We start from the raw sequence: 26,728 nt of genomic DNA, 5'->3' as shown, positions 1-26,728 counted from the left end.
TTAGAACTGTTATAAGGGAGAGATTCTAGGTCCTGATGGCCAGTGTCTTGAAGCTTTTCTAGTGTTCTGGGAAGTTCCGGAGCCCTTTGTCCTCTTGCAGCTAGTGGTAGATCCCAGTTGCTTCTGTGCTTGGGGAACTGAAACCCAGAAAGATAGAATACCATAAAACCAGAGATATCTGAAATGGAGATAGCTGAGAAGGCTGCAGGGTTTTGTTAGGATACTTCCCTTTCTGAGGAAGGTTCCTGCCCCCAAATTGATGATAAGACTGACATGTCAGATCTCTAGAAAAGTAACAACACGTTTATGACCATTTATGTAGTATGTGCATTTATCTGCATTCAGCCAGGAGTGCGCCTAAAACCTTTCTCCACCCCAGCTCTGTCTCGGGATTCCCTGTGGGTGGGGCGATGCAGGCACACAGAGGACCTCCTCTCTAAATTCTCCCAACAGTTGGTTGTTTTTTCCAAAGCCCCTCGGTGGAGTAGGCGAGGTGACAGAGGTTTGGTGCGAAGTAAGCCCTCTATCCTTCTGCCATCATCCTCAAGGCAGGGAAAGCTGGAGGGTGTGGACCAGCGGCCTGTAACCTGGGCCGGCTCAGCCCCTGCGCTGGGGCCGTTGGAGCCCCGCCTCCTCTCGCGGTTGACAGCTCAGCTGGTGCCGAGCCACTCGTGCCAGCCAGTCGTGTCTCAGCCTGCGCTGTCTGCCCAGCTCCCAAAACAGCTCCGGGCGTCCGGCTTCCTCCAGAGAACAGTCCCTCCCTTGTGCCCGTCGCACCGTTAGCTGGAGGTTCGGCCACGTCAAATCGGGTTTTCTAAAAACAACCAGGAGCAGAGCTCTCTCTTGGCGGACTCAGAAGGAGCGAGCTGGGGAGGAAAAGGCTGCTGCTCTTTGAACTGGAGACTCGTGGGCGAGCCTTCTCTTTTTCCCAGGCTGCTTCCCCTCCCGGCTGACGAGCGCCCGAGAGTGAGGACAGCGCCTGGAAAATGGAGCAGACGTGGACAAGGTGGGTGATGGCTGCTTCCTCGCCGCGTCCCGGATTTTGTTTTCCTCCCTTCAGCCCCCAGCCCCCAGCCCCAGCCCCGCGCCTTTACCGAGAGGTCGCCGCTCGCCACTAGGGGCCTTGGACAGCTTCTCCTTATGTCGCCTCGCCCTCCTTGGCTCCCAGCCCTTTGCTCTCGGTCCTCCTGCACACGTTCGATTCTCGGACGGGTCCTTGCCCCACGAATCTCCCCTCCACCGAGTCTTGATATGAAAAATACCCGTGAGGCTGCCTGGGAGTTTTTGTAAAAATGTTTCTCTGTCTTTTCCTTGTTCCATAGATGAGCGATTCCCGCGGATCTTTCTTTAGAAATACCTTTGAGTTCAGATACCTTGAAAAATATCACACTTCCTCCTCTCCCTGCCACGTTTTCCTTTCCTAACGTCGCCCTCCACGAGTCATACGAGTCATACAAAGGCAGAGGCTGAGTGAGCAGAGCCCAGCCATGCTCATCTCTGAAGCCTCCAGTTGGAGCTGACTGTGGGAGAGGAAAGGAGAAAGAGAGACCCGAGTGCCTGCCCTTCATTGCTCAGGCAGGCATTGTGGAAGCCAGGGCTACAGCTAGCTTTTAGGTCATGGTTTGGAGCTGCCTGGTGGAATTCTGTTTTATCTGTCTCCCACTCCTTCCCCCAAATATACTTTACCATGGAGCTCACTCAAATATAAGAGATGATGTGTTGAGACCAAGACTTCATTTTTGTTTTTCAGTGGGAAGGCAGGTGGAGAGACTATTCAGAGGCGTTTCCGTAAGCGAGATTCCTCCATCTCCAAGACTTGGCTTTAGAGAATTGGAGTGGGTTCAAAGGGTGTTCCGAGTCCTAAGGGAGCTCCCAGGCTGGACAAACACAGACAGTAAATGTGGACTTAACCATACTTGTGAAAAAGACCTGGGGAGTTCTAGCCAACTGCTTGACAGGAGAGAACTGTATAATGTGAATGTTAAAGAAAGGGCAAATTGAAGCTTAGGGTGTGCTGGTAAGAAGTACACCATCTAGATTTACAAGTGATGATTCCACTCTTCACTCTTTTCTGGTCTTCTCAGGCCTTTCCTAGGGGACTGTGCTCTGTTCTGGGCATCACAAGGTAAAAGGAAGGCAATCGAGACACAAGAGGGACTGAAAACTGTGCCGTGAGGGGTGGATGCAGGACCTGGAGCTCTTTAGTCTGGAGAAGTGAAGACTTGCGGAGCGGGTTATATGGTAGCTCCTTGCAACTATTTGAAGAGCAGCTGGTGGTAGAGGGAATAGGTCTGTTTGGAATCTGTTAGGACAGAACACCTGACAGGAACAAGTTGTGGGGAGGCAAGTTATGGCTGAGAGTAAGTGGAAGGCTTTCTGGCAAGTGACTTACGGGGGCAGTAAATAGATTCCTGACCCTGGAGGTACTCAACAAAGGCTTGATGACCACTTGATGGTAATGAGAGGGAGTATCTCAGGGATTCTTGCTCTGCATGTGTTTTTCACATTTAAAAAAATAGTATTATTAACTTTTGAACTTTATTTTTAGACAAAACAATTTTGAATTCTGAAATAATTTAGAAAAATCACAAAATATATGTTTATAGTCCAGCTAATTTCAAAAGCTGAGTATACCCATGTAATGGGTACTCAGACCAAGAAAGAGAACATTGCCCGCACCCCTGAAGCCCTCGTGACCTTAAGGATAACCATTATTCTCATTTTTAACACCAAAATTAGTTTCGCCTGGTTTTGAACTTTATGTAACTGAAGCTATCCACTGTGTACTCTTTGTGTCTGGCTCCAGTCACTCCTTTGTGTGCTTGCGAGATTCTTTGACATTGTTGCGCATAGTTGTAGTTCATTCAGTTTTGCTTCTATGTGGGATTGTATTGTGTGTAAATATGTCAAATTTATTTATCCATTCTATTGTTAATGAGCATTTGGGTAATTTCTAGTTTGGGGCTATTATGAGTGGTGTCACTCAGAACATTTCTGTACATGTTTTTGGGGGAACATATTTCTGTTGTGTAAAGACATAGAAATAGAATTTCTGGGTAATAGGAAATGCATGTTTAACTCTAGCAGATACTGCCAAATAGTTTTTTAAAGCACTTATAAAGAGGATTTCAAGAGGACAGTGACACAGTGAGATGCTCCACATCACTAATAATCAGGGAAATGTGAACGAGAACCACAGTGCTGTATCACTATATACCTATCAGACTGTCTGAAATGAAAAAAGACAGAAAATACCAAATGTTGGTGAGCTGAATCAGTCAGAATGCTCACACTTTTTTTTAACCCCTAGCCACAATAAGAAATGTGTTAACATTGCCACCAAGTACACTCCCATATGCAACTGAAACAAGTTTTATGTAACAATACTTAACCTTACTATGTGTTTTGTACTCTGATCTTTTCTACCATATTGCTTTTCTTTAAAAAATAAATGCTGGTGTGACTCGCTAAATTTATTTTGCCATCTAATGGGTCACACATGGAAAAATCCTTTAATCATATATTGTAACTGATGTCTCAGATACTTTCTAACTCACAGCTAAGATCAGTTCATTATTTAAAATGTGAGAGCCCAGTACAGATCAGGCACTGTGCTAAATGCTAAGGTAAAACAATGAATGAGACTGGTTTCTGCCTTGGAGGGTTGACTTTCTCAGGCTCTGTAATTGTGCTAGAGAGAGGCTAAGGCAGATGTGGGCGTTGGCGGCTCTGGGAGCGCAGGGAAGCAGCACAGCCTGGAGCATTCAAAGAATAAAAATTAACTACAAAGCTATCATTTATTAAGCTTGCATTCATTAGCTTGTGTGTTGTTAATTCCTTTTCATAATTTATTTTACCTAAGCCTCACAATCCTATGAGGTATAAGGTAAATGTTATTATACTCCTCTTAAGGATAAGAAAATTGAACTTAAGAGATATTAAATAATATTTTCAGGTAATGTGCACAGGTGAGGGAGACATACAGCCTGGAACTATCTGATTCCAAAGGCTGTGTTCTTAATAGCTTTGTTTAAATGGAAACTCATGGGTGACTCAGTTTCTGAAATGGTTCTGAAGCTGGCTACTTAACCTGACTACTCTTAAGCTTATGAGTAAGTTTAAGAGTGAGTCTGTTTCCAAGTTTTATTCTTGGCAGCTCTGGTTCTTCCAGTGAGCCCACATACTCTTTATCTTGTTTAGTCTTCCAAAAAAGGATGAGTATTTGAGTTCTCAAAGTTAAATATCCCCTACTCCCAGCTATACACATCTTCCCTGCTACAGATTAGTGGGAGTATTTGTTCACAGGAGTCTTGCCTGACTATTGCCAGACTCTTTGATTACCATATTTCCCCATGTATAAGTCGCTCCCATGTTTATATAAGACTCACCTTAATTTGGGGGCCCGAAATTTGAAAAAAGATGTATTACATAAAGTTATTGAACTCAAGTTTTTGTTTGTTTGTTTTATTTGTTTTTGTTTTGTTTTGTTTTTACAGAGACAGAGAGGGAGTCAGAGAGAGGGATAAATAGGGACAGACAGACAGGAACGGAGAGAGATGAGAAGCATCAATCATCAGTTTTTCATTGTGACACCTTAGTTGTTCATTGATTGCTTTCTCATATGTGCCTTGACCGCGGGCCTTCAGCAGACCGAGTAACCCCTTGCTCGAGCCAGCGGCCTTGGGTCCAAGCTGGTGAGCTTTTGCTCAAACCAGATGAGCCTGTGTTCAAGCTGGTGACCTAGGGGTCTTGAACCTGGATCTTCCACATCCTAGTCCGATGCTCTATCCACTGTGCCACCGCCTGGTTAGGCTCAAGTTTTATTCATCATAAAATTCATACAACTAATCACTGTCAAAACTCCCATCCATTAGTTTGTCTTCATCTGTGTCTAATGGCAAATCACTGTCTTCAACAATGAGTGCAAAAACAAGCGCAAAAAAGTGGGAAATGCAAGTAAAATAATTACAACCACTGTATAAGATGCACCCAGTTTTTAGATCCAAAATTTTTCAAAAAAGGGTGCATCTTATATGTGGGAAAATACGGTAAACATTTGGAGAGAGAATGAATGACAAATTTTACATGAATACATAAGCCTGATATTTTTATTTTATCTTTTATTTATTTTAATATATATTGTTTTTTAAATTATTATTATTATTTTTAAGTGAGAGGAGCGAAGATAAGAGAGACAGATTCCTGCGTGCACCCCACTGGGATCTACCTGGCAACCCCTGTCTAGGGATGATGCTCTGCTCATCTCACAACCAAGCTATTCTTAGTGCCCAAGGGGAAGGATCCACAGAGCCATCCTCAGCACCCACCCAGGCTAGGGCTGATGTACTTGAATCAATTAAGCCAGGCTGCGGGAGGGGAAGAGAGAGAGTGAGAGAAGGGGAGAGGGGGAATAAGCAGCTGGTTGCTTCTCCTGTGTGCCCTGACTGAAAATCGAACCTGGGATTTCCACATGCCAGGTTGATGCTCTACCACTGAGCCAACTGGCCAGAGCCCATAAGTCTTATAAAAAGCTGGTTTGATCACTAATCAAACTGATATCCATTAATAGGGTAGGGGATGTCAAAGGAATAAGCTGAAGGAGATGACGGGGAACCTGGTGATGAGGACAGTTTTGCTGACCTTGTAAATCCAATTAGACAAATAGCTTCTGCTGCTCTTAATTTTTAGAGTTCATCTATCTGAACTAACAATTCCCTAGAACCGTGTGGATGTTTCAGGGTCCGTTTGTAGTAGTTTCTTTTGATGCTGTCAGAATGACCATGAGCTTCATGACTTAAACACATGAATTTATTATTTGCAGTTCTGAAGGTCAGAAGTCTGAAAATTGGTCTTCTAGGCTAAAATTAAGGTGTCAGCAGGACGGTGTTCCATCCCTTGCCTTTTCCAGCTTCTGGAGGCTTCCCACACTCCCTGGTTCATGGTCCCTTTCCAGAAATAGCATCACTCTAACCTCTGTTCATCTCATCTCCTCTCATTCTTACTCTCCTGTTTATCTCTTACAAGGTCCCTTTGGTTTTGTGGGGCCTAACTGAATAATTCAGGATAATTTCTCTATCTCAAAACTTGTAATCCCATCAGAAAGTTTCTTTTGCTGCATAAAGCAGCATATTCACAGATATTAGAAACGTGGACTTCTTCGTAGGGCCACTGTTCAGCCTACCACACTGCTGAATGCTGGAAAAGTAATTACTAATTCTCTTCCCTTTTTAGGTGGAAATGTTCTGGTTCCTAGCATATGGAAAAGCTGAATAAAAGTCAGCTGAATCATATGTGAACCTTATAGGATTTCCCTGAACAAGTAACTCAAGAAAAAGTGAACTTGAAATGTTTAAGGGCTACCTATAAGACTGAAGTGTAGAAAAGGAAAACAAATTAATTAACCTGTTCTGTTTTGCTTTATATTAACCCATAATTTGACTTGATAAAATGCAAGCATTAATTGTATTTGCCTGCTGTGGCTGTGAAAATCTGAGGAAGGGAAGAAACATCCAAGAAAAATAGTGGCTTGGTCTCACAACTGAAGAATTTTTCCTTCTTTCCCACATAGCTAAAGTGTACCATTCGAGTAAGAGAAGATGCAGTTGAATTGCACTTAAATAACTCCCATTGATATAGATTATTTGCTTTTTTCCTGCTCAATCAATACTCTTAAGCTAGAGGAAGCCGGGACCTTTATTTCTCTTTGAATTCATAGTAAATTAGCAGAGTCCCATTTACTAATGCATAGTGGCAACCAGAGATGTAGTTTCCCCTATTTATAGATGTGGCAGCTGAGCTAGGAAAGTTAAGTAAATGTTGCAGCATGAAGATCTGGTTGATTTTGATACCTTTGCTTACCTTGGTGCTGTTGCCTTGCATGTTAGGGAAAAGCTCCTTTTCATAATTCTATTATCAAGACATCTTTGGATGTTGGATTTCCTGTTTAACATTCAGCACTTCTAGCAATTAATTTTCTGCATTTGGTGAAGGAATCTCTTTGCTTTCACAGCTCAGATAAACTCTGATCTGATTTAAGTGAGCCCATACCTGGATCTTGGCTTGAGAACTTTATTTTAGTTTCTGCTTTCCCCACTACGTATTTCCCACACACTAGATCAGACGAGGTCCTGCCACATTCTCTCCACTTACATGAATTTAAAGAACCAGAGGCCAAAGAGAAGTTGTGTTTGTCTCAGAAAGGATAAGTTGGTTGACTCCTCTCCATCACAGTGCCTTCTCCACTCTGTGGGACTCAGGGGTCATTTATTCATGGCTGTGTGGAGCACCCATTCATTCAGTGGGTGCCCTGCAACACTTACTACTCCTATTAAAATTTACCGTATTATATAAATAAAATTCCAAAGTTGGCTCAGAACATTCCACATATTGTCTCTGGCAAAATTCAAATAGCATTTAAAGTTGGAAGAAAGTCCAGAATAAAAGAGATGTCATGATGACCCAAAGTGGTTCTATCTGATTCTATTTTTAAATATTTAAATGAACTGAAGACTTGTTTTTCTTTGTCTCAGAACACCTGAGTTCTGTGGTCAGCAAGATGAGCATGATCTGAATTTTATTTTTTTCCCCTCATGGCTGAAGCACTTCATTAGTCATAGCCTATTTATTATAATAACAATAATAATAATAACTTATGTTTTCATAACCTTGTAATAGTTTCTATTATATTTCCCCTTAATCTGTCTCTGTTTCCAGTCCTTTTCTACTTGTTTCTTTTGCAGAAACTTCTTTCTTGCTTGGCTTTTGCAAGGCCAGTTAGGGAAGAGGTGTCCTCTCATCATGGCCAAGGTGGAAGGTGTGTAAAGAAACAGTAACTTGCCCTGGCCGGTTGGCTCAGTGGTAGAGCGTCGGCCCGGCGTGCAGAAGTCCTGGGTTCGACTCCCGGCCAGGGCACACAGGAGAAGCGCCCATCTGCTTCTCCACCCCTCCCCCTCTCCTTCCTCTCTGTCTCTCTCTTCCCCTCCTGCAGCCGAGGCTCCACTGGAGCAAAGATGGCCCGGGCGCTGAGGATGGCTCCTCAGCCTCTGCCCCAGGCGCTAGAGTGGCTCTGGTCGCAACAGAGCGACACCCCGGAGGGGCAGAGCAGCGCCCCCTGGTGGGTGTGCCGGGTGGATCCTGGTTGGGCGCATGCGGGAGTCTGTCTGACTGTCTCTCCTCGTTTCTGGCTTCAGAAAAATACAGGAAAAAAAACACACACACACAAAAAATAGTAACTTCTGAGATATAGAAAACATTGATTGGCTAAGAGAATTGAAAAGATTCTAGAATTTCATAAAATTGAAGAATATATTTACCATTCCATAATGTGGAATATTACTATTCTAAACGTAGAATAACAAGTCAGATGGAATAATACTTGACTCAGTCATGCCTCTATCCTAAGCCCTTTAGGTTTCCAATTCTTAACTGTTGTATGCACTTGATAAACATCTAGGTGCATAAAGCATCTTCTTTCCTAGGATTGTTTTTGCATGATAAATGTCCAGAAGGGGAATAACTATGTCAAACACTTCTAATTCTTGAAAATACATTGCAGTCTGCTTAGGGTTTAGAATCATATAACTCATAATAACATAGAGGGTATTGCATTCAACTTAAATATCATTTTCAAGACCCGACTCTCTATATGGCAGAGGGGAAATGGAAGCACACACACTGCCATAAAGGGGCATCTGTTAGGATAGCCTAGGGGAATCAGGAGCAATAGTCCCAGCTTTCACTTCTCTCTGGGTTAAAGTGCCTCACTGTTGCTATTATCTCTGTTACCATCTTGAAGTATTTCCTGAAATAAACAGAAAATTTTAATATAAGAAATAACAATGGATATAATTTACCTAAAATGCATACATATTAGGATGTCTATTGCAAGGAGAGAAAAAAAAATGAATGCTGTATTTGGTTATAGGATTATGGAACCACCTTTTGTATGCTGCTTTGAAACTAGGTCAGTCTATGTCTTTAAATCAGGTTACATTTATGTCTACCGAGTGACAACATGAACAGTTTGGAACTGAGATGGTTTTGGAAAGCTTCTTCTGTGCATTCCTTTACTTTGCAATTTCCAGATGATTGGCACCACAAGAGCAGCATTATTGTGGGCAGAAATAGGCAGCTAGCTATGGAGTATTATTTTATTCACCCTGAGCTAAAATGATTATGAGTGGGCTGCAATATACCAGTTGTCCCCACCTACACACCTATCCTTGGCTTTGCTAGGATAACTTTGTTTATCCTTCAGAGGTTAGTTACAGCATTACCTCCTTTTGGAATTACTTTTGGAACCTAGTTCTGATGGTTTCTGCAGCAAAGCACGCTCAGCCTTCTTTGTTGTAGCATGCAGCTAGTTATTTTCCTTGGTATTTTCCATACTCTAAGGTTATTGGAAGAAAGGATTGTCTTTTGTTTTTAAATCTTCAGTATCTTACATTGCTTATAGCACTCATCAGATCTTCAATTTAGAAGTTTCTGGAGAACATTCCCTACAAGGCTCATGTGACTGTTTGGTAGATATCTCATGATGGAACGGATATACCAGGTTATCAGAGCTTGGTGCCATTATACATTCAAATTGTCTTTATTTGTTTAAGAAATATGCATCAGGCCCTGGCTGGTGGTGCAGTGGATAGAGCATTGGCCTAGCCTATGGAAGTCCTGGGTTCAATTTCTGGTCAGGATACACAGGAGAAATGACTATCTGCTTCTCCTCGCCTTCCTGTCCCCCTTCTCTCCCTCTTCCCCTCCTACAGCGAGTGACTTGATTGGTTCAAGCATGGTCTTGGGCACTGAAGATAGCTCCATCTGAGTGCATCAGCCTCAGGTGCTAAAAATAGCTTGGTACTTGAGAATTGGTCCCAGATTGAGAATTGGGGTTGCTGGGTGGATCCCGGTTGGGGTGCATGTGGGAGTCTGCCTCATTATCTTCCCTTCTCTCACCTAAAAAGAGTAAAGAAAAAAGAAAAAAATGTGCATCAAATTCCTGTTAAGATCTAGACTTCTTAAATGGTAGGTAGATAATAGTGAATGATATAAAAATCCTGCCTTCAAGGTGCTGTCATTTGAGAGGCATCATCGGGCATGAATATATAATCCTATTGCAGCCAGACCTCACAGTCCCTCAATTCTAATTAACTTCAGTACACTGTAAGCATAGCCACCCTTTCCAGCTCATCTTCACTCCAAACTCTCCATCCCTATGATCCTTAACTCTAAAATTATATTCCCTGACCACAAGGTCAAGTCCTCATGTCTTCATTCTTTCTGAATATTCCATCTGCCTATCACTTATTCCAGTTGCTCCACTTCTCAGTATCTTCCAGGCCTTCTGCTCTCCATTCATTTCCTCACTGAGCACTGGCCTCAGAGTCAGCTGTTTAAGTGGTTCCCAGCACTTGCCGCTTCAAAAGTCTCCATTTTTGGTAACCCTCAGTCAGTTTATTATCCTCTAGCATCCTGCAAGCTCTGGTTTAGTATATTATAAAACCATACTGAGAAAGGAGATTCTAGATTCATTCTTTCTAATCTCTGTCAGGTCTGTAATGTTAATACTTTCTCCTCCTTCATTCACCTGACTCCTCCGGAAAACACATTCATCAAAACCTTTGATTTCTGTAATAAAAAATCAAGAAACACAATGGTTTGTTCACTGTTATTTTTATTTTGTAGAATTCACACAGGCATGTGAACTGAAGAGAAACTGGAAGTAAATACATAAGCCCGGGCTGTGTAGCTCTGTTGGTTAGAATGTCAACCCAATAACGCCAAAGTTGTGGGTTCGATCTCTGGTTAGGGCAATACAAGAATCAACCAATGAATACATGAATAAGCGGAACAACAGATCAGTTTCTCTCTCACTCTCCCTTCTTCTCTCTCTAAACCCATCAATCAATTAAAACATTTTTAAAGTAAATACATGAAAACCTTTATCAATATTGCCTTTAGATAGTGGTCTTTTTAAAATTATTTTTATATTTTTCTATACACTTTTCTCCTGTCCAAAATTTTCAGAAGAAGCACATAATCTTTTCAAATTGTTAGAAATAGACATTCCTAAGAAAGGAAACAGTAAAAGATAATGGGAATTAAAAAATTAAAAGTGTGGGGGGGTGAATCACCTATCTCTTGATGCTTGGTCTTGGGCTCTGAGAAGACTGAGCCAATTGCCCTGGCATACCCCAGTGCTTCCTGAATAGTGGTTGTTAATGGAAACTGAGGAGTACAGAATGCGTTGCCAGGACCAAAAAGGATTAAGCCAAGAAAAAAAACAACAACTTGTAGACACAGACAATAGTGTGGGGATCGCAGGAGGGAAACAGGGTGGGGGGTGATTGAAGAGGGAAGAGAGAGGATGGATGGTGATGGAAGGAGACTTATTTTGGGGTGGTAAACACAAAATGCAATATATACACGATGTATTATAGAATTGTGCACCAGAAATCTGTATAGTTTTATTACCAATGTCACCCCAATAAATTCAATAAAGGATGTTTTAGAAGTGGGTAGAGAGCCCTTGTGTCATTCCTGGGTGATGTGGCTGAATTCCAAGCAAATTAGTTTCACGTCTTTTATAAAAGAGTGATATCAGTGTCCTGGCTAATTTAAGGGACAGAGAAAACAGTCTATTACATATTTAGATGTCTGATAACCTCATAGGTCAAAGTGAGGAGTATAATTACTGAACTACCTTTATCTTTTTATAGTAGTATGTGATTTTTCTGAACCTTGATGGGTAGCAAGAAGAAAAAGAATGTTACTTCCCTTTAGGATGAAGACTTAATGCTGGAGCAAAATAAGTCATGAAATTCGAAGTTGATGCAGTTGCTTAACGGTGCTTGTAGCTCCCTGTAGCCATTGAGGACTTAGCACTCCAGAAAAACTGTCTCCCAGTGTTTGATTGGCTGTGGTCAGTCTCAGTGAATAGATTCTGTTGAGTGCAGGGTGTAAATTGCAGCCTGTGTTGGAGAAAACTGGATGTTACTGTAGCGTGCCAAGTCAGCCCACACTTAGCCGGTGTCAGAGGGAGCCCCTCACGAGTGATACTCTGTCTTGTCAAAGGGGCTTTGCCAGTTAAGCATACTAGCTTGCAGTTTTATAATGATAGGTCTCATGGTAAGAAAAAATTATATATAATAGTCTTGTTCTCCGTATCTGTGACTTCTACCCTATTTGCATTTGAATGTATGTTGTTGTAATTATGGTGCCAAATGGGGGGTGGTAGCTGGCAATATTTGGAACATAGAAGATATATACTCAGTGTCTCTCTTGGCAAAAGGAGAAGAGATCTGAGAAGTCTCACAGCTTACTCACTAATGGCTTCTCCAATTTTGATTGTATCTATTTGCATCACCACTCTCTCTCCTGCCTGTCAGTCCCTTTGTCTGTTACGGACAATGCCAAGTATTACCACAGAAGGGTTCAGGGAAGGCATGAATATTTGAAGAAATTTGGATAGAGATAGGGAAGTACAAAATAATGGATGGCTCACTTTTTAGGATAGGTCCTCTATAAAAAGTCATACTTGCCACTTCCCTTTTAGGATTTTAATCATTTGTCACATGGCATCTGTTTTTACTGGTACTCACACACTCAAGGGTGAGCTGCGCCCATTGGAAATGAGTTGGTGTCCTAAGAAACAAATTTGTGTCAGGATCTGAATCTAAATCCTATCTTGCCTGACCTGTGGTGACATAATGAATAACCTGGAATGCTGAGGTCAGCAGTTCAAGACCACGGCCTTGCCAGGTCAAGGCACACATGAGAAACAACTACTGTGAGTTGATGCTTCCAGTTTCTCCTCCCCAACCCCATCCCCAAATCAATAAATAAAATCTTTAGAAAAAAGTCTGATCTTCCTCCCACAGCACCACTGCCCACCCTTCCTCTCACCTGACTTTCCAGGCATCATCTCCCCGGAGTCAAGGCAGGTACAAAGGAGGCTTATCTACCCAGTAAATAAATACATGGGTGCCAATAGTGTGGCTAGAGCAGAGTAAAGGTTTGGAGTCAGAATTAGTTTTTGAACGAACTAGCCAAATAGCTCTTTAATCTTGGGCAAGTTACTTTATCCTTCTAGGCCCCTTGTTTCCCCATGTATAAAACTGGGGTAACAGTGCCTGTTTTACAGGATTTTGTGAGGATTGAATGAGATAATGTCTAGAAAATATTGGGCACTCAAATTATGGTGGTAGCATTGGTGGTGGGTGGTGGTGGTTGTCTCAATAATAATGATGGTCATTTAATTCAAGATTAGTGATGAGGAAAATTCCAGCGTAAGAAAATATGTTGAACTGTAAACTTGTGTGCAGGCAGTCCAGGGATTGTTACCAGTTGAGGTCTTTGTTTTTAAGTTGGCACTATTTGTGAAACCCTACCATTTATAAATTCTCAGAGCCAAAGCATCACATATTAAAGAAAGTAGGCCACAGCTCTCCTTCTCTTTCAGGCCCATTTATATCTGCAAGGGTTGAGTGTGGATATAAAAAAAATATGAACGATAGGTCTTTGAACATTAGAAAGATATCATTTGAACCTAATCTAGCAGCTCATGCCAAGTGAGGTGTAAGAATATGGGAATTAAGAGAGAATGTGTTTGATTCAGTGCCTAATACTGGAGGACCCCAACACAGCCAACTTTGCAATCTTCCCATCATACCACATGTGCCTCCTGTTTGAGAAGGCCACACTGAGCCTCATCCCTTTCATATTTCATCTTTATCAAGGGCACTCATTAGAAAAGCAATGTAAATTAAATCGAAAGATGGTTCCTCATTTTTAAAAAAATAAGAATTATACCATCCTACACCCCCCACCCCCCCCCCCCCCCCCCCCCCGCCTTTTCACTTCTCGGGAGTTTCTGCTAGTCTGTACCTGCAGGCATTTTTACCAGAGGGCCGATCAGCCCTGATACTTTCTTGGAGACATTATATGAAATCATCTTTGGGGGTTCTAAGAAGTTAGATAAAGCTATAGTGTCTGAGGAGGGATGTGAAAATGAAGAAATGGCTTCCCCCAACTCCCGTCAATGCTCCTACCTGACAGTTAGCATCTGGCTGAATAAGGCTTGAGGAGGGAAAGGTAAACAGGAAGTCAGAAGTGGTCTTTAGGGGTAGCCCATGCTTACTCAGGGGCAGGAACAAAATGAAATCCCTGACCACACCCTTCGTTCTCCTATTTTGGGGCATTGTCATGTTTTCTTATGTATCCGTACCTATCCTTCGAGGCCTGAATTTAATGTTCTCTCTTATCTGTAGATTTCCTAGCCCGCCTGGTACCCAGTTAGGATAAAATTAATTGTTATTTCATGTATATTCTGAAACCTATTTTAAATTTCATTATTCTAATAATCACCTTTTTGAATCGTGTCTTCCTCCCCCAATACACTCTGAACACCTTGATGACAAGGTATATTTCTTTTTCACTTTTATATCACCAGTGCTCAGCATATAAGCAACTTCTCAATCATTGTTTATGAAATGGAATGCAAATCCTAAAAGTAGCAACCAGAGCCTGTTTTGGTTTTTCTTGCTCTAAGTACTGCTGTAGTGGGTTTTTTTTCTCCTTCTGAATTTATGTTTATAATAAGAAAATCATATAAAAAGAAGTTTAAAGACAAAAAATGTCTCTGAGAGATGACCTTTGTCCCAGGCTTAGAAATGTGAAGCAGGGTGGTGGTGGGTGATGAACAAGGGGACCAGACAACCTCAGTGTGTGTGATTGGCCTGGGAGTTTGGACATTCATATGGGAAGCAATAGCCTTATATTAATGATCTTAATAGGTAAGACTAAGAAGGAAAAGGTAATGAGACCTAGACAGACAACAGCTCTTAGAAATATATAGTTCAGGGTGAGTTTGGTCTGGAGATACTAATATTTCATACCTTTCAAAGACTTGCTGGATGACCTGCTTTGTGAGGGTGAAGTAGTACAATTGCCATCTTGCCATTGCTCATGAATGATATGGTCCATTGTCACAATCCTCTTCTCAGCGCATAAATTAAACAAGCCAAAGCAAGGCAATTACACCAAATGCAATTTGCAAAGGACAATCTATGACTGCATTAGAGAAAATATCTCCACGCAAACTCCATTGTGGTGTCACCCTTTGCTAACGTAGAAAAACTGAAGTGTTTTGAGAGGCTAGACCAGTGGGACTAAAGTTGCTCAAATTTTGGAAAGGAGCTATATTAGTGGCCATTTTTAGTATATGTACTGCCAAAGCAAGCACATCAGTGGCCATTTTTAAGAAAAGCAAAACGGAGTGCCGTGGATATTCCTGACATAAGTGAAACTACCATACCTAGAAAGTTGTTGGAAGAAATGATCAGAGCACAGTTTGACAGTATCAGAGTATCAGAATGGAGCAGATGGCTTTGAGAGGGGCAATTGTTTTTTGATCATTCTCAACCTAGTCATCTTGGAAAACTGTAGGAAAAGCTAGTAATATGGGATAGTGAATGTTGCTGTATCATTTGAACCCAATGTCTTCATAACTACTTAAGAGCAAATCATGAAAATGTGGGTAATATACCATGCAGAAATTAAGTAGGTGAACAGTTGGTGGATGAGTTGCACTTGGAAAATGCTTGGCTCATCAAATTAAGCAGAAGACTGTCTTGGTAAAAATTAATGAATGAAATTTTAGATTAATTGGTGTCAGTATTGACAAATGGATGCAGTAGGGAGAAAAGGAAAAGGCTCATTGAAGGAAAGTATAGTTCATTTATACAGGAAAAGCACCATTTAAGGTAACAGCATCTTGAGGGAAAGATAGATATGTACATCTATGCAGGAGAGCTCTCAATTCCCTGGTGATCCACATAGAAGCTGAGCATGAGTCATTCATGCACTTGTGTTTAAAAAAGAAATCTAGAAAACACTTGAATTTGAGGAACTAGGACAAAGGATTTTCAAGTTTTTTTCCAGGCTTGGGTAATGCAGAATAATTTACTGACATATATTACTGCTTTGTATGTGTTGTTTTGTATGCAGAGAGGGGGGGCAAGCTTGGAGTCTGTCACTAGCATACTCTAATTCTCTTTGCACTTTGGTTTATCAGATGTCACAAATTGCAGTCCCCTAGACATCTACCCTGTGTTTCTTCACTATGAGCCCTTTCCCTGGGGGAGCATCAGATTTCTTACCAACCTTTCGGAGCAGCTGACTGAGCCCTCCTCTCTGGCAATAAGAGGGAACTTGAGCTGTTAATAGAGTTAAAGTGATTTTTGAAAAATCTCCTGAGATTGCAATAAGCCCATTCAAGTGACCTCTCTATCCTTTCAGTTATTGATTCATCCTGGACAGCAGCTAGCTCAGAGTGGGTGTGGGCGGACTAGGGAAGGTGAGGGACCTCATGGGGCCCATATGCATGGCCTTGCTGTAACCTGCTCCTGATCTAGAATGTGGAATCTTCAGAGCAAGGAAGATTGAATGAGATCATGTCTGGAAAGTTCCCCAGATCCTTGGAAAGTATTAAAATGGGTTTTATGCTTAAGCATCTAATATAATACAATTGCATTATTACTGCAAGGAACCCTGTAAATTCATGCACTCTTTTTTTACAAATATTTGAGGAAACTGAAGCCTGCAAGAGGTAAGTGACTTAAAAGCCAGTTAGTAGCTTATAATCACAAATTAATGAATCGCGCACTAAAGTCAATAGATTACTCGAAACTGTTTTACAGCAGAAATGAAATTCTGTTTGTAGTTCATCTGTATTGAGATAACAGCCTCTAAGACCTGTAAGGAGCCTGACAAGTATCACAAATGAGTTCACGAGTTATGACTACAAGGACAGGGAGAGAGAGGGACTATGACAAACTGGAGAATACGTCTGTTCTGTTTAAAGGCGGCAGCTTATCCCATTGTGGCTCGTTCATTTTCCTAGAGAAGTTAGAAATGAGTCAACTTTGTGTTAACCAAATAAGACACATTGGGTGGGCTGATTGTGGGATTTGCGTTGAGGAATGACCCTTCTCCTGATGTCTACCTCGATCTGTGGGCTGAGCATAAGGGAATTCATCTAACACATGGATAGAAGCAGCTAAGTATAAGTTTTATTCCCTACAAATTTTTCAAGATATTGTTCTAGCTCAGTAGTAGTCAACCTGGTCCCTACTGCCTACTAGTGGGCATTCCAGCTTTCATGGTGGGCGGTAGCGAAGCAACCAAAGTATAAATAAAAAGATAGATTTAACTATAGTAAGTTGTTTTATAAAGATTTATTCTGCCAAACTTAGCAAAAATCCGACATAAAGTACTTGGTAAGTAATTATTATTATATGCTTTAACTTGCTATAACTCTGCTTTATAAATTTTATAAAGTAAAGTGACTCCCCTACTTTATAAATCACCATTACTGTGGAACCGGTGGGCAGTTAGAAAATTTTACTACTAACAGAGATACAAAAGTGGGCGGTAGGTATAAAAAGGTTGACTACCCCTGCTCTAGATGATAGTTTCAACATCCAAGTAGCACATTCATCTCTTTCATTGTTCACTTTTCAAGGAAAGTTTTTATGAGAAGTGGAAAGGGAAAGAGACGGAGACCTGGGAGGAGCCACCGACTGGTGATCTGCTTTTGAATTGTCGAGAATCAGGAGGTTGTGTGTGTAGACCACTGTGTCCTTCCTGGTTCTTTCATTTCCATCTGGAACTTTTTTTTCCTTTTTTTTTTTAGAGAGAGAGCACAACTCATAGTTGCTTCACTTTAGTTGTTCATTGACAACTTCTCATATGTACTTTGACCAGGGCACTCAAGCAGAACCAGTGACCACTTGATCAAGCCAATGGCCTTTGGAATCCTGCCAGCAAGCTTGGTATCATATCAATGATCCCATGCTCAAGCCAGTGACCCCACATTCAAGCTGTCAAGCCCACACTCAAGCCAGAGACCTTGGGGTTTTGAACTGGGGACCTCAGTGTTCCAGATTGACACTCTGTCCATTGCACCACTACTGGTCAGGTTCCATCTGAAACTTAAAAAATGAAGATTTGTGCCAAAATCCAGACCTGAGGCAGAGAAGGATGAACATCAACAATTTCTAGACAAATACCAGGCTCTCTTCTGCCTCCCCGTGAATGTCTTCTGGCTTTAGTTATTATTTATTTTTAAAGATTTTATTTATAGATTTTAAACACAGAGAGAGTAAGATGGGGAGGAGGGGGAGACAACAACTCATAGCAGTTGCTTCCCATATGAGCCTTGACCGCAGGCCCAGGGTTTTGAACTAATGACCTCAGTGTTCCAGGTTGCTGTCTTATTATCCACTATACCACCATAGGCTAGGCTGTCTTCTGGCTTTTAAAAAGGGAAGCCCTCTAAATCTCTGTCTACAGAATTATTTTTGGAGCAGCCAACTGGGAGTTCCCAAGGTTTAAGGAATAAGCTAATTGTTGAAAGCATCTATCTCATTGTATTGCAATCCCCTGTTTCTGCCTTCCCCACTCAGCTGGTCTGTTGTCAAAACAGTAGCCAGCCCTTTTAGAACATTCATCACTCAATTCACCTCTCTTTTTGACTCACAAGTTGCCAGTGGCTAAATACTTCTCAGTGTTCCAAAAGGCTTTATATAATCTGCTCCCGCCCAGCCTCCCCATTACTCCCCTGACCTCACCTCCTACTACTCACCTTGTACTCACTTTGCCCAGCCACACTGGACTCCTTACTGTTTGTTCCAAAATTGCTCTGATGTGCTCCCTCCTAAGAGCCTTAGCGTTTGATTTTCTCTGCTTAGAAGACTCCTTCCCCAAATACCCCATGGCTACCCGTAGTGCTTTTCAGAGAAACCTTACTTACTGAAAATTGCCATTTCCCTACCCCATTACTTCTGGCACTCCAGATCTTCATTCTTACTTTAATTTTTAAAGTACTTGTCCCAGTTGCTAACTATACATTTTCCTTTTTTGTTCCCCACTCCTCTAAGTTCCATGAGTGCAGGCATTGTGTCTGTTTTATTCACTGCTACATTTGTAAAGCTTAGAACAGTGTCTAAAAACATAGCAGGTACTTGACAAGCATTGTTCATATATATATTTTAATAATTTTATTTTTTTAATGGGGTGACATCAATAAATCAGGATACATATATTCAAAGATAACAAGTCCAGGTTATCTTGTCGTTCAATTATGTTGCATACCCACCACCCAAAGTCAGATTGTCCTCTGTCACCTTCTATCTTGTTTTCTTTGTGCCCCTCCCCACCCCCTTTCCCTCTCCCATTCCCCCCTCCCCCCCGTAACCACCACACTCTTATCAATGTCTCTTAGTTTCACTATTATGTCCCACCTACGTATGGAATAATACAGTTCCTGGTTTTTTCTGATTTATTTATTTCGCTTCGTATCATGTTATCAAGATCCCACCATTTTGCTGTAAATGTTCCGATGTCATCATTTCTTATGGCTGAGTAGTATTCCATAGTGTATATGTGCCACATCTTCTTTATCCAGTCATCTATTGATGGGCTTTTTGGTTGTTTCCATGTCCTGGCCACTGTGAACAATGCTGCAATAAACATGGGGTTGCATGTGTCTTTACGTATCAATGTTTCTGAGTTTTTGGGATATATACCCAGTAGAGGGATTGCTGGGTCATAAGGTAGTTCTATTTTCAGTTTTTTGAGGAACCACCATACTTTCTTCCATAATGGTTGTACTACAATACATTCCCACCAACAGTGTATGAGGGTTCCTTTTTCTCCACAGCCTCTCCAACATTTGCTATTACCTGTCTTGCTAATGACAGCTAATCGAACAGGTGTGAGGTGGTATCTCATTGCCGTTTTGATTTGCATTTCTCTAATAGCTAAAGAAGATGAGCATCTTTTCATATATCTGTTGGCCATTTGTATTTCTTCCTGGGAGAAGTGTCTATTCATATCCTCTTCCCATTTTTTTATTGGATTGTTTGTTTGTTTGTTGTTGAGTTTTATGAGTTCTTTGTATATTTTGAATATTAGGTCCTTATCTGAGCTGCTGTTTGAAAATATCATTTCCCATTTAGTTGGCTTTCTGTTTATTTTGTTATCAGTTTCTCTTGCTGAGCAAAAACTTCTTAGTCTGATGTAGTCCCATTCATTAATTTTTGCCTTCACTTCTCTTGCCTGTGGAGTCAAATTCATAAAATGCTCTTTAAAACCCAGGTCCATGAGTTGAGTACCTATGTCTTCTTCTATGTACTTAATTGTTTCAGGTCTTATGTTTAGATCTTTGATCCATTTTGAGTTAATTTTTGTACAGGGGGAGAGACTGTAGTCCAGTTTCATTCTTTTGCATGTGGCTTTCCAGTTTTCCCAGCACCATTTATTGAAGAGGCTTTCTTTTCTCTATTGTGTGTTGTTGGCCCCTTTATCAAAAATTATTTGACTATATATATGTGGTTTTATTTCTGGACTTTCTATTCTGTTCCATTGGTCTGAGTGTCTATTTTTCTGCCAATACCATGCTGTTTTGATTGTCGTGGCCCTATAATATAGTTTGAAGTCAGGTATTGTAATGCCCCCAGCTTCATTCTTTTTCTTTAGGATTGCTTTGGCTATTCGGGGTTTTTTATAGTTCCATATAAATCTGATGATTTTTTGCTCTATTTCTTTAAAAAACGTCATTGGAAGTTTGATGGGAATTGCATTAAATTTGTATATTGCTTTGGGTAATATAGCCATCTTGATTACATTTATTCTTCCTAGCCAAGAACAAGGTATATTCTTCCATCTCATTATATCTTTTTCGATTTCCCTTAACAATGGTTTATAGTTTTCATTATATAAGTCCTTTACATTCTTTGTTATGTTTATTCCTAAGTATTTTATTTTTTTTGTTGCAATCGTGAAGGGGATTATTCTTTTGAGTTCCTTCTCAGTTGTTTCATTGTTGGCATATAGAAAGGCTATTGACTTCTGTATGTTAATTTTGTATCCTGCGACCTTACTGTATTGGCTTATTGTTTCTAGTAGTCTTTTTGTGGATTCTTTGGGGTTTTCGATGTATAGGATCATATCATCTGCAAAAAGTGATACCTTTACTTCTTCTTTTCCGATATGGATGCCTTTTATTTCTTTGTCTTGTCTGATTGCTCTGGCTAGAACCTCTAGTACCACATTAAATAAGAGTGGAGAGAGTGGACAACCCTGTCTTGTTCCTGATTTAAGGGGGAAAGCCTTCAGTTTAGTGCCATTTAATATGATGTTAGCTGATGGTTTATCATATATGGCCTTTATCATGTTGAGATATTTTCCTTCTATACCCATTTTGTTGAGAGTCTTAAACATAAAATTGTGTTGTATTTTATCGAAAGCCTTTTCTGCGTCTATTGATAAGATCATGTGGTTTTTGTTCTTTGTTTTGTTGATATGGTGTATTACGTTAACCGTTTTACGTATGTTGAACCATCCTTGAGATTCTGGGATGAATCCCACTTGATCATGATGTATTATTTTTTTAATATGTTGTTGTATTCGATTTGCTAGTATTTTGTTTAGTATTTTAGCATCTGTATTCATTAGAGATATTGGTCTGTAGTTTTCTTTTTTTGTGCCATCCCTGCCTGGTTTTGGTATGAGGGTTATGTTGGCCTCATAAAATGTGTTTGGAAGTATTGCTTCTTCTTCAATTTTTTGGAAGACTTTGAGTAGAATAGGAACCAAGTCTTCTTTGAATGTTTGATAAAATTCGCTGGTATAGCCGTCAGGGCCTGGACTTTTATTTTTGGGGAGGTTTTTAATGGTTTTTTCTATTTCTTCTCTACTGATAGGTCTGTTTAGGCTTTCTGCTTCTTCTTGACTCAGTCTAGGAAGGTTGTATTGTTCTAGGAATTTATCCATTTCTTCTAGGTTGTTGAATTTAGTGGCATAAAGTTTTTCATAGTATTCTACAATAATTCTTTGTATATCTACGGTGTCCGTGGTGATTTCTCCTCTTTCATTTTGGATTTTGTTTATATGAGTTCTTTCTCTTTTTTCCTTGGTAAGTCTTGCCAAGGGTTTGTCAATTTTGTTGATCTTTTCAAAGAACCAGCTCCTTGTTCTATTAATTTTTTCTATAGTTTTTCTGTTCTCTAATTCATTTATTTCTGCTCTGATTTTTATTATCTCCTTTCTTCGGGTGGTTTTGGGTTGTCTTTGTTCTTCTTTTTCTAGTTCCTTAAGGTGGGAAGTTAAGTGGTTCACTTGGGCTCTCTCTTGTTTGTTCATATATGCCTGAAGTGATATGAACTTCCCTCTTATCACTGCTTTTGCTGCATCCCATAGATTCTGATATGTCGTATTGTCATTTTCATTAGTCTGTATATATCTTTTGATCTCTGCACTTATTTCTTCTTTGACCCATTCATTTTTTAAAAGTATGTTGTTTAGTTTCCACATTTTTGTGGGATTTTTTTCCTCTTTTTTGCAGTTGAATTCTAGTTTCAAGGCTTTATGATCAGAAAATATGCTTGGTACAACTTCGATTTTTCTGAATTTGCTGATGTTGTTTTTGTGGCCCAACATATGGTCAATTCTTGAGAATGATCCATGTACACTGGGAAAAATGTATACTCAGTCACTTTGGGATGAAATGTCCTGTAGATGTCTATCATATCCAGGTGCTCTAGTGTTTTGTTTAAGGCCACTATGTCTTTGTTGATTCTCTGTTTGGATGACCGATTTAGAGCCGTCAGCAGTGTATTGAGGTCTCCAAGTATGATTGTGTTTTTGTCAGTTTTTGTTTTAAGATCAATAAGTAGCTGTCTTATATATTTTGGTGCTCCTTGGTTTGGTGCATATATATTAAGAATTGTTATGTCTTCTTGATTCAGTGTCCCCTTAGCCATTATAAAATGGCCATTTTTGTCTCTGAGTACTTTTCCTGTTTTGTAGTCAGCATTATCCGATATGAGTATTGCTACACCTGCTTTTTTTTTTATGTTATTTGCTTGGAGTATTGTTTTCCAGCCTTTCACTTTGAATTTGTTTTTATCTTTGTTACTTAGATGAGTTTCCTGTAGGCAGCATACAGTTGGATTTTCTTTTTTAATCCATTCTGCTACTCTGTGTCTTTTTATTGGTGAGTTTAATCCGTTTACATTTAGTGTAATTATTGACACTTGTGAGTTTCCTATTGCCATTTTATAGATTGCTTTCTGTTAGTTTTGTGTCTTGTTTGATCCTTCTCTTTCGTTTTTTTACCTTTTGTTTTTATTTGGTTGTGTTCCATACATCTTTCCACTGTTGCTATCTTTTTTATCTCATGTGCTTCTGTGGTGGTTTTTTCAATGGTGGTTACCTTTAGGTAATGAAAAGGGTTCCTACCCTGTTCATTGTAGCGCAGTATTTTGTGAGTACTTTTGCACTCCATTATCCTTTGCTACTGTTAATCTCCATCTTCTCCCCCCTTTCTTTTTGTTGTTGTCACAGTTTAATTTTGGTTTTATTGTTTTCTTCTTGGAGCTTTTACTTGTGGCTTTATTTTTTTTTTGTTCTTTGTATCTGATTGGAGAACCCCCTTTAGTAATTCCTGGAGTGGGGGTTTTCTGATGATAAATTCCCTCATCTTTTCTGTATCTGTGAATGTTTTTATTTCTCCTTCATATTTGAAGGATAGCTTTGATGGGTATAGTATTCGTGGCTGAAAGTTCCTCTCTTTCAGGACTTTAAATATTGGGGTCCACTCTCTTCTAGCTTGTAGAGTTTCTGCTGAGAAATCTGATGATAATCTAATGGGCCTTCCTTTATATGTTGTATTCTTCTTTTCCCTGGCTGCCTTGAGAATTTTTTCTTTGCTGTTGGTTTGTGTCAATTTCATTATGATATGCCTTGGAGTAGGTTTGTTGGGGTTAAGAAAACTCGGAGTTCTGTTTGCTTCTTGAACTTGAGGCTTTAGTTCTTTCCACAGGCTTGGGAAGTTCTCATCTATTATTTGTTTGAGTATGTTCTCCATTCCATTTTCTCTCTCTTCTCCCTCTGATATACCTATTATTCTTATGTTATTCTTTTTGATGGAGTCAGATAATTCTTGTAGGGCTATCTCATTTTTTTTAATTTTTGAGTCTCTTTCTTCTTCTCTCTGTTGTGCCTCAAGTTGCTTGTCTTCTATTTCACTAATCCTCTCTTCTATCTGACCTGTTCTATTAGCTAAGCTTGTTACTTCGTTTTTCAGCTCGTGAATTGAGTTTTTCATCTCTGTTTGATTTGTTTTTATAGTTTCAATTTCCTTGGACATATATTCTTTGTGTTCATTGAGTTGTTTTCTGAGCTTCCTAAATTGCCTTTTGTGTTTTCTTGTATATCTCGGAGGATTTTTAGGATTTCTATCTTGAATTCTCTGTCATTTAGCTCCAAGGTTTCCAATATATTAAATTTTTTCTCCATAGATTTTTCCTCATCTAGCTGTGTTACCTCTCTTTCTTTTGTATCCATGATATTCAATTTTCTCTTCCTTAATGGCATCTGAGGGTGGTTTTGTTGATAGTATTAATGAGATTTAATAAAGAATAAAAAGTTAAAAAAAATAAAAAAAATAAAAAAATAAAAAATCGAAAAGAGTTTTTTTTAAAAAAAAAATAATGAAATAAAGAAAAATAAAATAAAATAAAAATTTTAAAAAAAGGAAATTATTCCCCCCCTCCTTTTTTCCTCTCCTCTCCTCTCCCCTCTTTCTTGAGAAAATTTTGTGGTGAACTGTGAATTATAACAAACAATGCCTGTGATGGAGGGCCTGAATTGGGGAAAAGTAAAAAGGGGCAAAAAAAAAAAAGAAAAAAAAAGAAAAAAGAAAGAGAAAAGAAAAAATAAGAGCGTATGGACCCACAAAAAGCAAATAAGGAAAAAATTTGGGTCAAGAATAAAATGATTTGCTTTTAGGTGTTGGTTGTCTAAGAGTTATGATGAGAGGAATAAGAGGAAAACGGAAAAATGGGGGGACAAATTAAAAAATTACTATTGTATTTAGTGGAACAAGAACTAGATAAAATGGAGAGCCAGGGATGGGAGCACTGCTAGTGAGTTAAAAAGGTGAAGTAAAAACCCCCCAAAATGCCACAAACATAAGTTTGAGTCCCAGATAAGATAATTTGTTTGTTATTGAGGTTTGAATGAGAGGAGATGTAAAGGAGAAAGGAAGAAACTAGTATAGAGGGAGAAAAGAAAGAGAGAGAGAGAAAAAAAGAGGGAACCACTAAAAGAAGAAAAAAGAAAGGAGAGAGAGAGAGAGAGAGATTTAAGGGTTTTGGAGTGCAACCCTCATAGAGAGAAAGGAAGAGAAGAGAAAAGATAATGGGAGATGTAACTACTTATGGTGTAGTTCAAGGAGAGGAGAGTGTAAGACCGGCAGAGAGTTAATCGGCCAAATTGGAGGAGGAAAAAAAGTATCAAGAATGAAGATAAGAGAAACAAACGAACAAATATAATAAAATGGGATAGGTTATAAAGTCTGCAGATTATTCTTGATTTTGAGAGGTTATCTTCTTGCTTTTTCTTTTCTCTCCCTCTTCCTGGTCGGTGACTCTGTACCCTGGGTTCTGCCCCTTTGGCACGCTCAGGTAGAGGTTTGCAGTTGATAAGTCTCTATGGCAATGTCATGTATTGTGCTTTAGTCTCGTTGGCAGTCGAGGCTCATTAGCATTTATAGGCTCCGACAGTGAGAGAGTCCGTGTTCCTGGAGCCTTTCTCCTAGTCTTTCCTTCCTCAATTAGTAGCCTGATAATCCAGCTATGGGGTTGCTGCTGCCTCTGCCTGGATAGTAAGAGGCTCAAAGAGCTGGCAACTCCCCACTCAGCACAGGGCTCTGGGTAAGGCTCAGTCAGTCAGAGCTGCTAGCATAATCAGGCGGGCTTTCCGCCCACTCAAAGACCTCTGGCTCTGCCACTCTTTCTGGTAACACAGGCGGGCGCCCACTTCCAGGGCGCTTGGAGGAAACTCTCACTCACTGTCTGCGCGCGCAGACCAGGATATCCGGCCAGCAGTCTCACGCTCTGAGTGAAACCCCCAACCGCAGGGAAAAGTTGCAGCGTTGGAATTGAGTCTCGCTCCGTCCCCGTGCGCGGCTTTTGCAAGGTGCTGGGGCGACCCGAGATTCCGCTTTGGCCCACACAAAGGCCCCTGACTCTGCCCCTCTGTGCGATAACACGGGCACGCACTGCCGAGGCACTCGGAGGAATCTCTCATTCACTATCTGCGCACGCAGACCAGGATATGAGGCCGGCCGCGTTTCCCTCTGAGTGAAACCCCCTCCAGCACGGAAAATCTCCACCGTTGGAATTAGTTCTCACTCCCTCCCGTGCGTGGCTTTCCCAGGGCGCTGGGGCTGCCCAGAGACTCTGCCCTCGGCCCACAGAAAGGCCTCTACCCTGCCTCTCCGTGGGGCAACACGGGCACCCACTCCCGGGGCCTAGGAAGAAATCTCTTGCCCACTAACTGCGCGCACGCCGACCAGGAGACCGGGTAAAATGGCCACCCCGCTTGTCTTTCTTTGTTTGGGTTTGGCGCGAGTGTTAGCTTGTATTGCCCGGGTTGCCACAGGATCAGTTTTTCCTCGGCTTGGATCTCCGTGCCACAGCCTGGTTCGGCCGTTTGTGCCGCGGCCTGGATCTATTCACCCCCTTTGCCCGCCTCAGTTTCTATATTCACAGTTACCAGAGAAAGCCGCCCTGTTTAGGTTAGTGAGGAAGGCGGAGCATTTCTTACTCCCTATTTCCTTCGGGGTTTGGTTATATATTTAGCCAATTTTTCACTCGACCATACC

At 40.7% G+C, this 26,728-nt stretch overlaps 1 protein-coding gene across 4 annotated transcripts in view; it reads left to right on the top strand.

The window, feature by feature from the left end:
* The first annotated feature begins 709 nt into the window (after nucleotides 1-709).
* PDE4DIP (phosphodiesterase 4D interacting protein) overlaps nucleotides 710-26,728 on the top strand; it is a 205,517-nt gene continuing 179,498 nt past the window's right edge. For 2 of the 4 annotated variants that reach the window (XM_066377295.1, XM_066377294.1), the window contains exon 1: nucleotides 710-1,006. In XM_066377295.1, coding sequence (XP_066233392.1) covers nucleotides 987-1,006 — 20 coding nt within the window. In that variant the 5' untranslated portion in view covers nucleotides 710-986. The remainder of the gene's footprint in view (nucleotides 1,007-26,728) is intronic. The other 2 variants (XM_066377298.1, XM_066377297.1) reach the window with 1 other exon arrangement.

The sequence above is a fragment of the Saccopteryx leptura genome, chromosome 3 (genome assembly GCF_036850995.1).
Source record: "Saccopteryx leptura isolate mSacLep1 chromosome 3, mSacLep1_pri_phased_curated, whole genome shotgun sequence".
In the NCBI taxonomy this organism is placed as follows: Eukaryota; Metazoa; Chordata; class Mammalia; order Chiroptera; family Emballonuridae; genus Saccopteryx; species Saccopteryx leptura.
The sequence above is the reverse complement of the archived record's forward strand: the minus strand, read 5'-3'. Positions and strand labels throughout refer to the sequence as shown.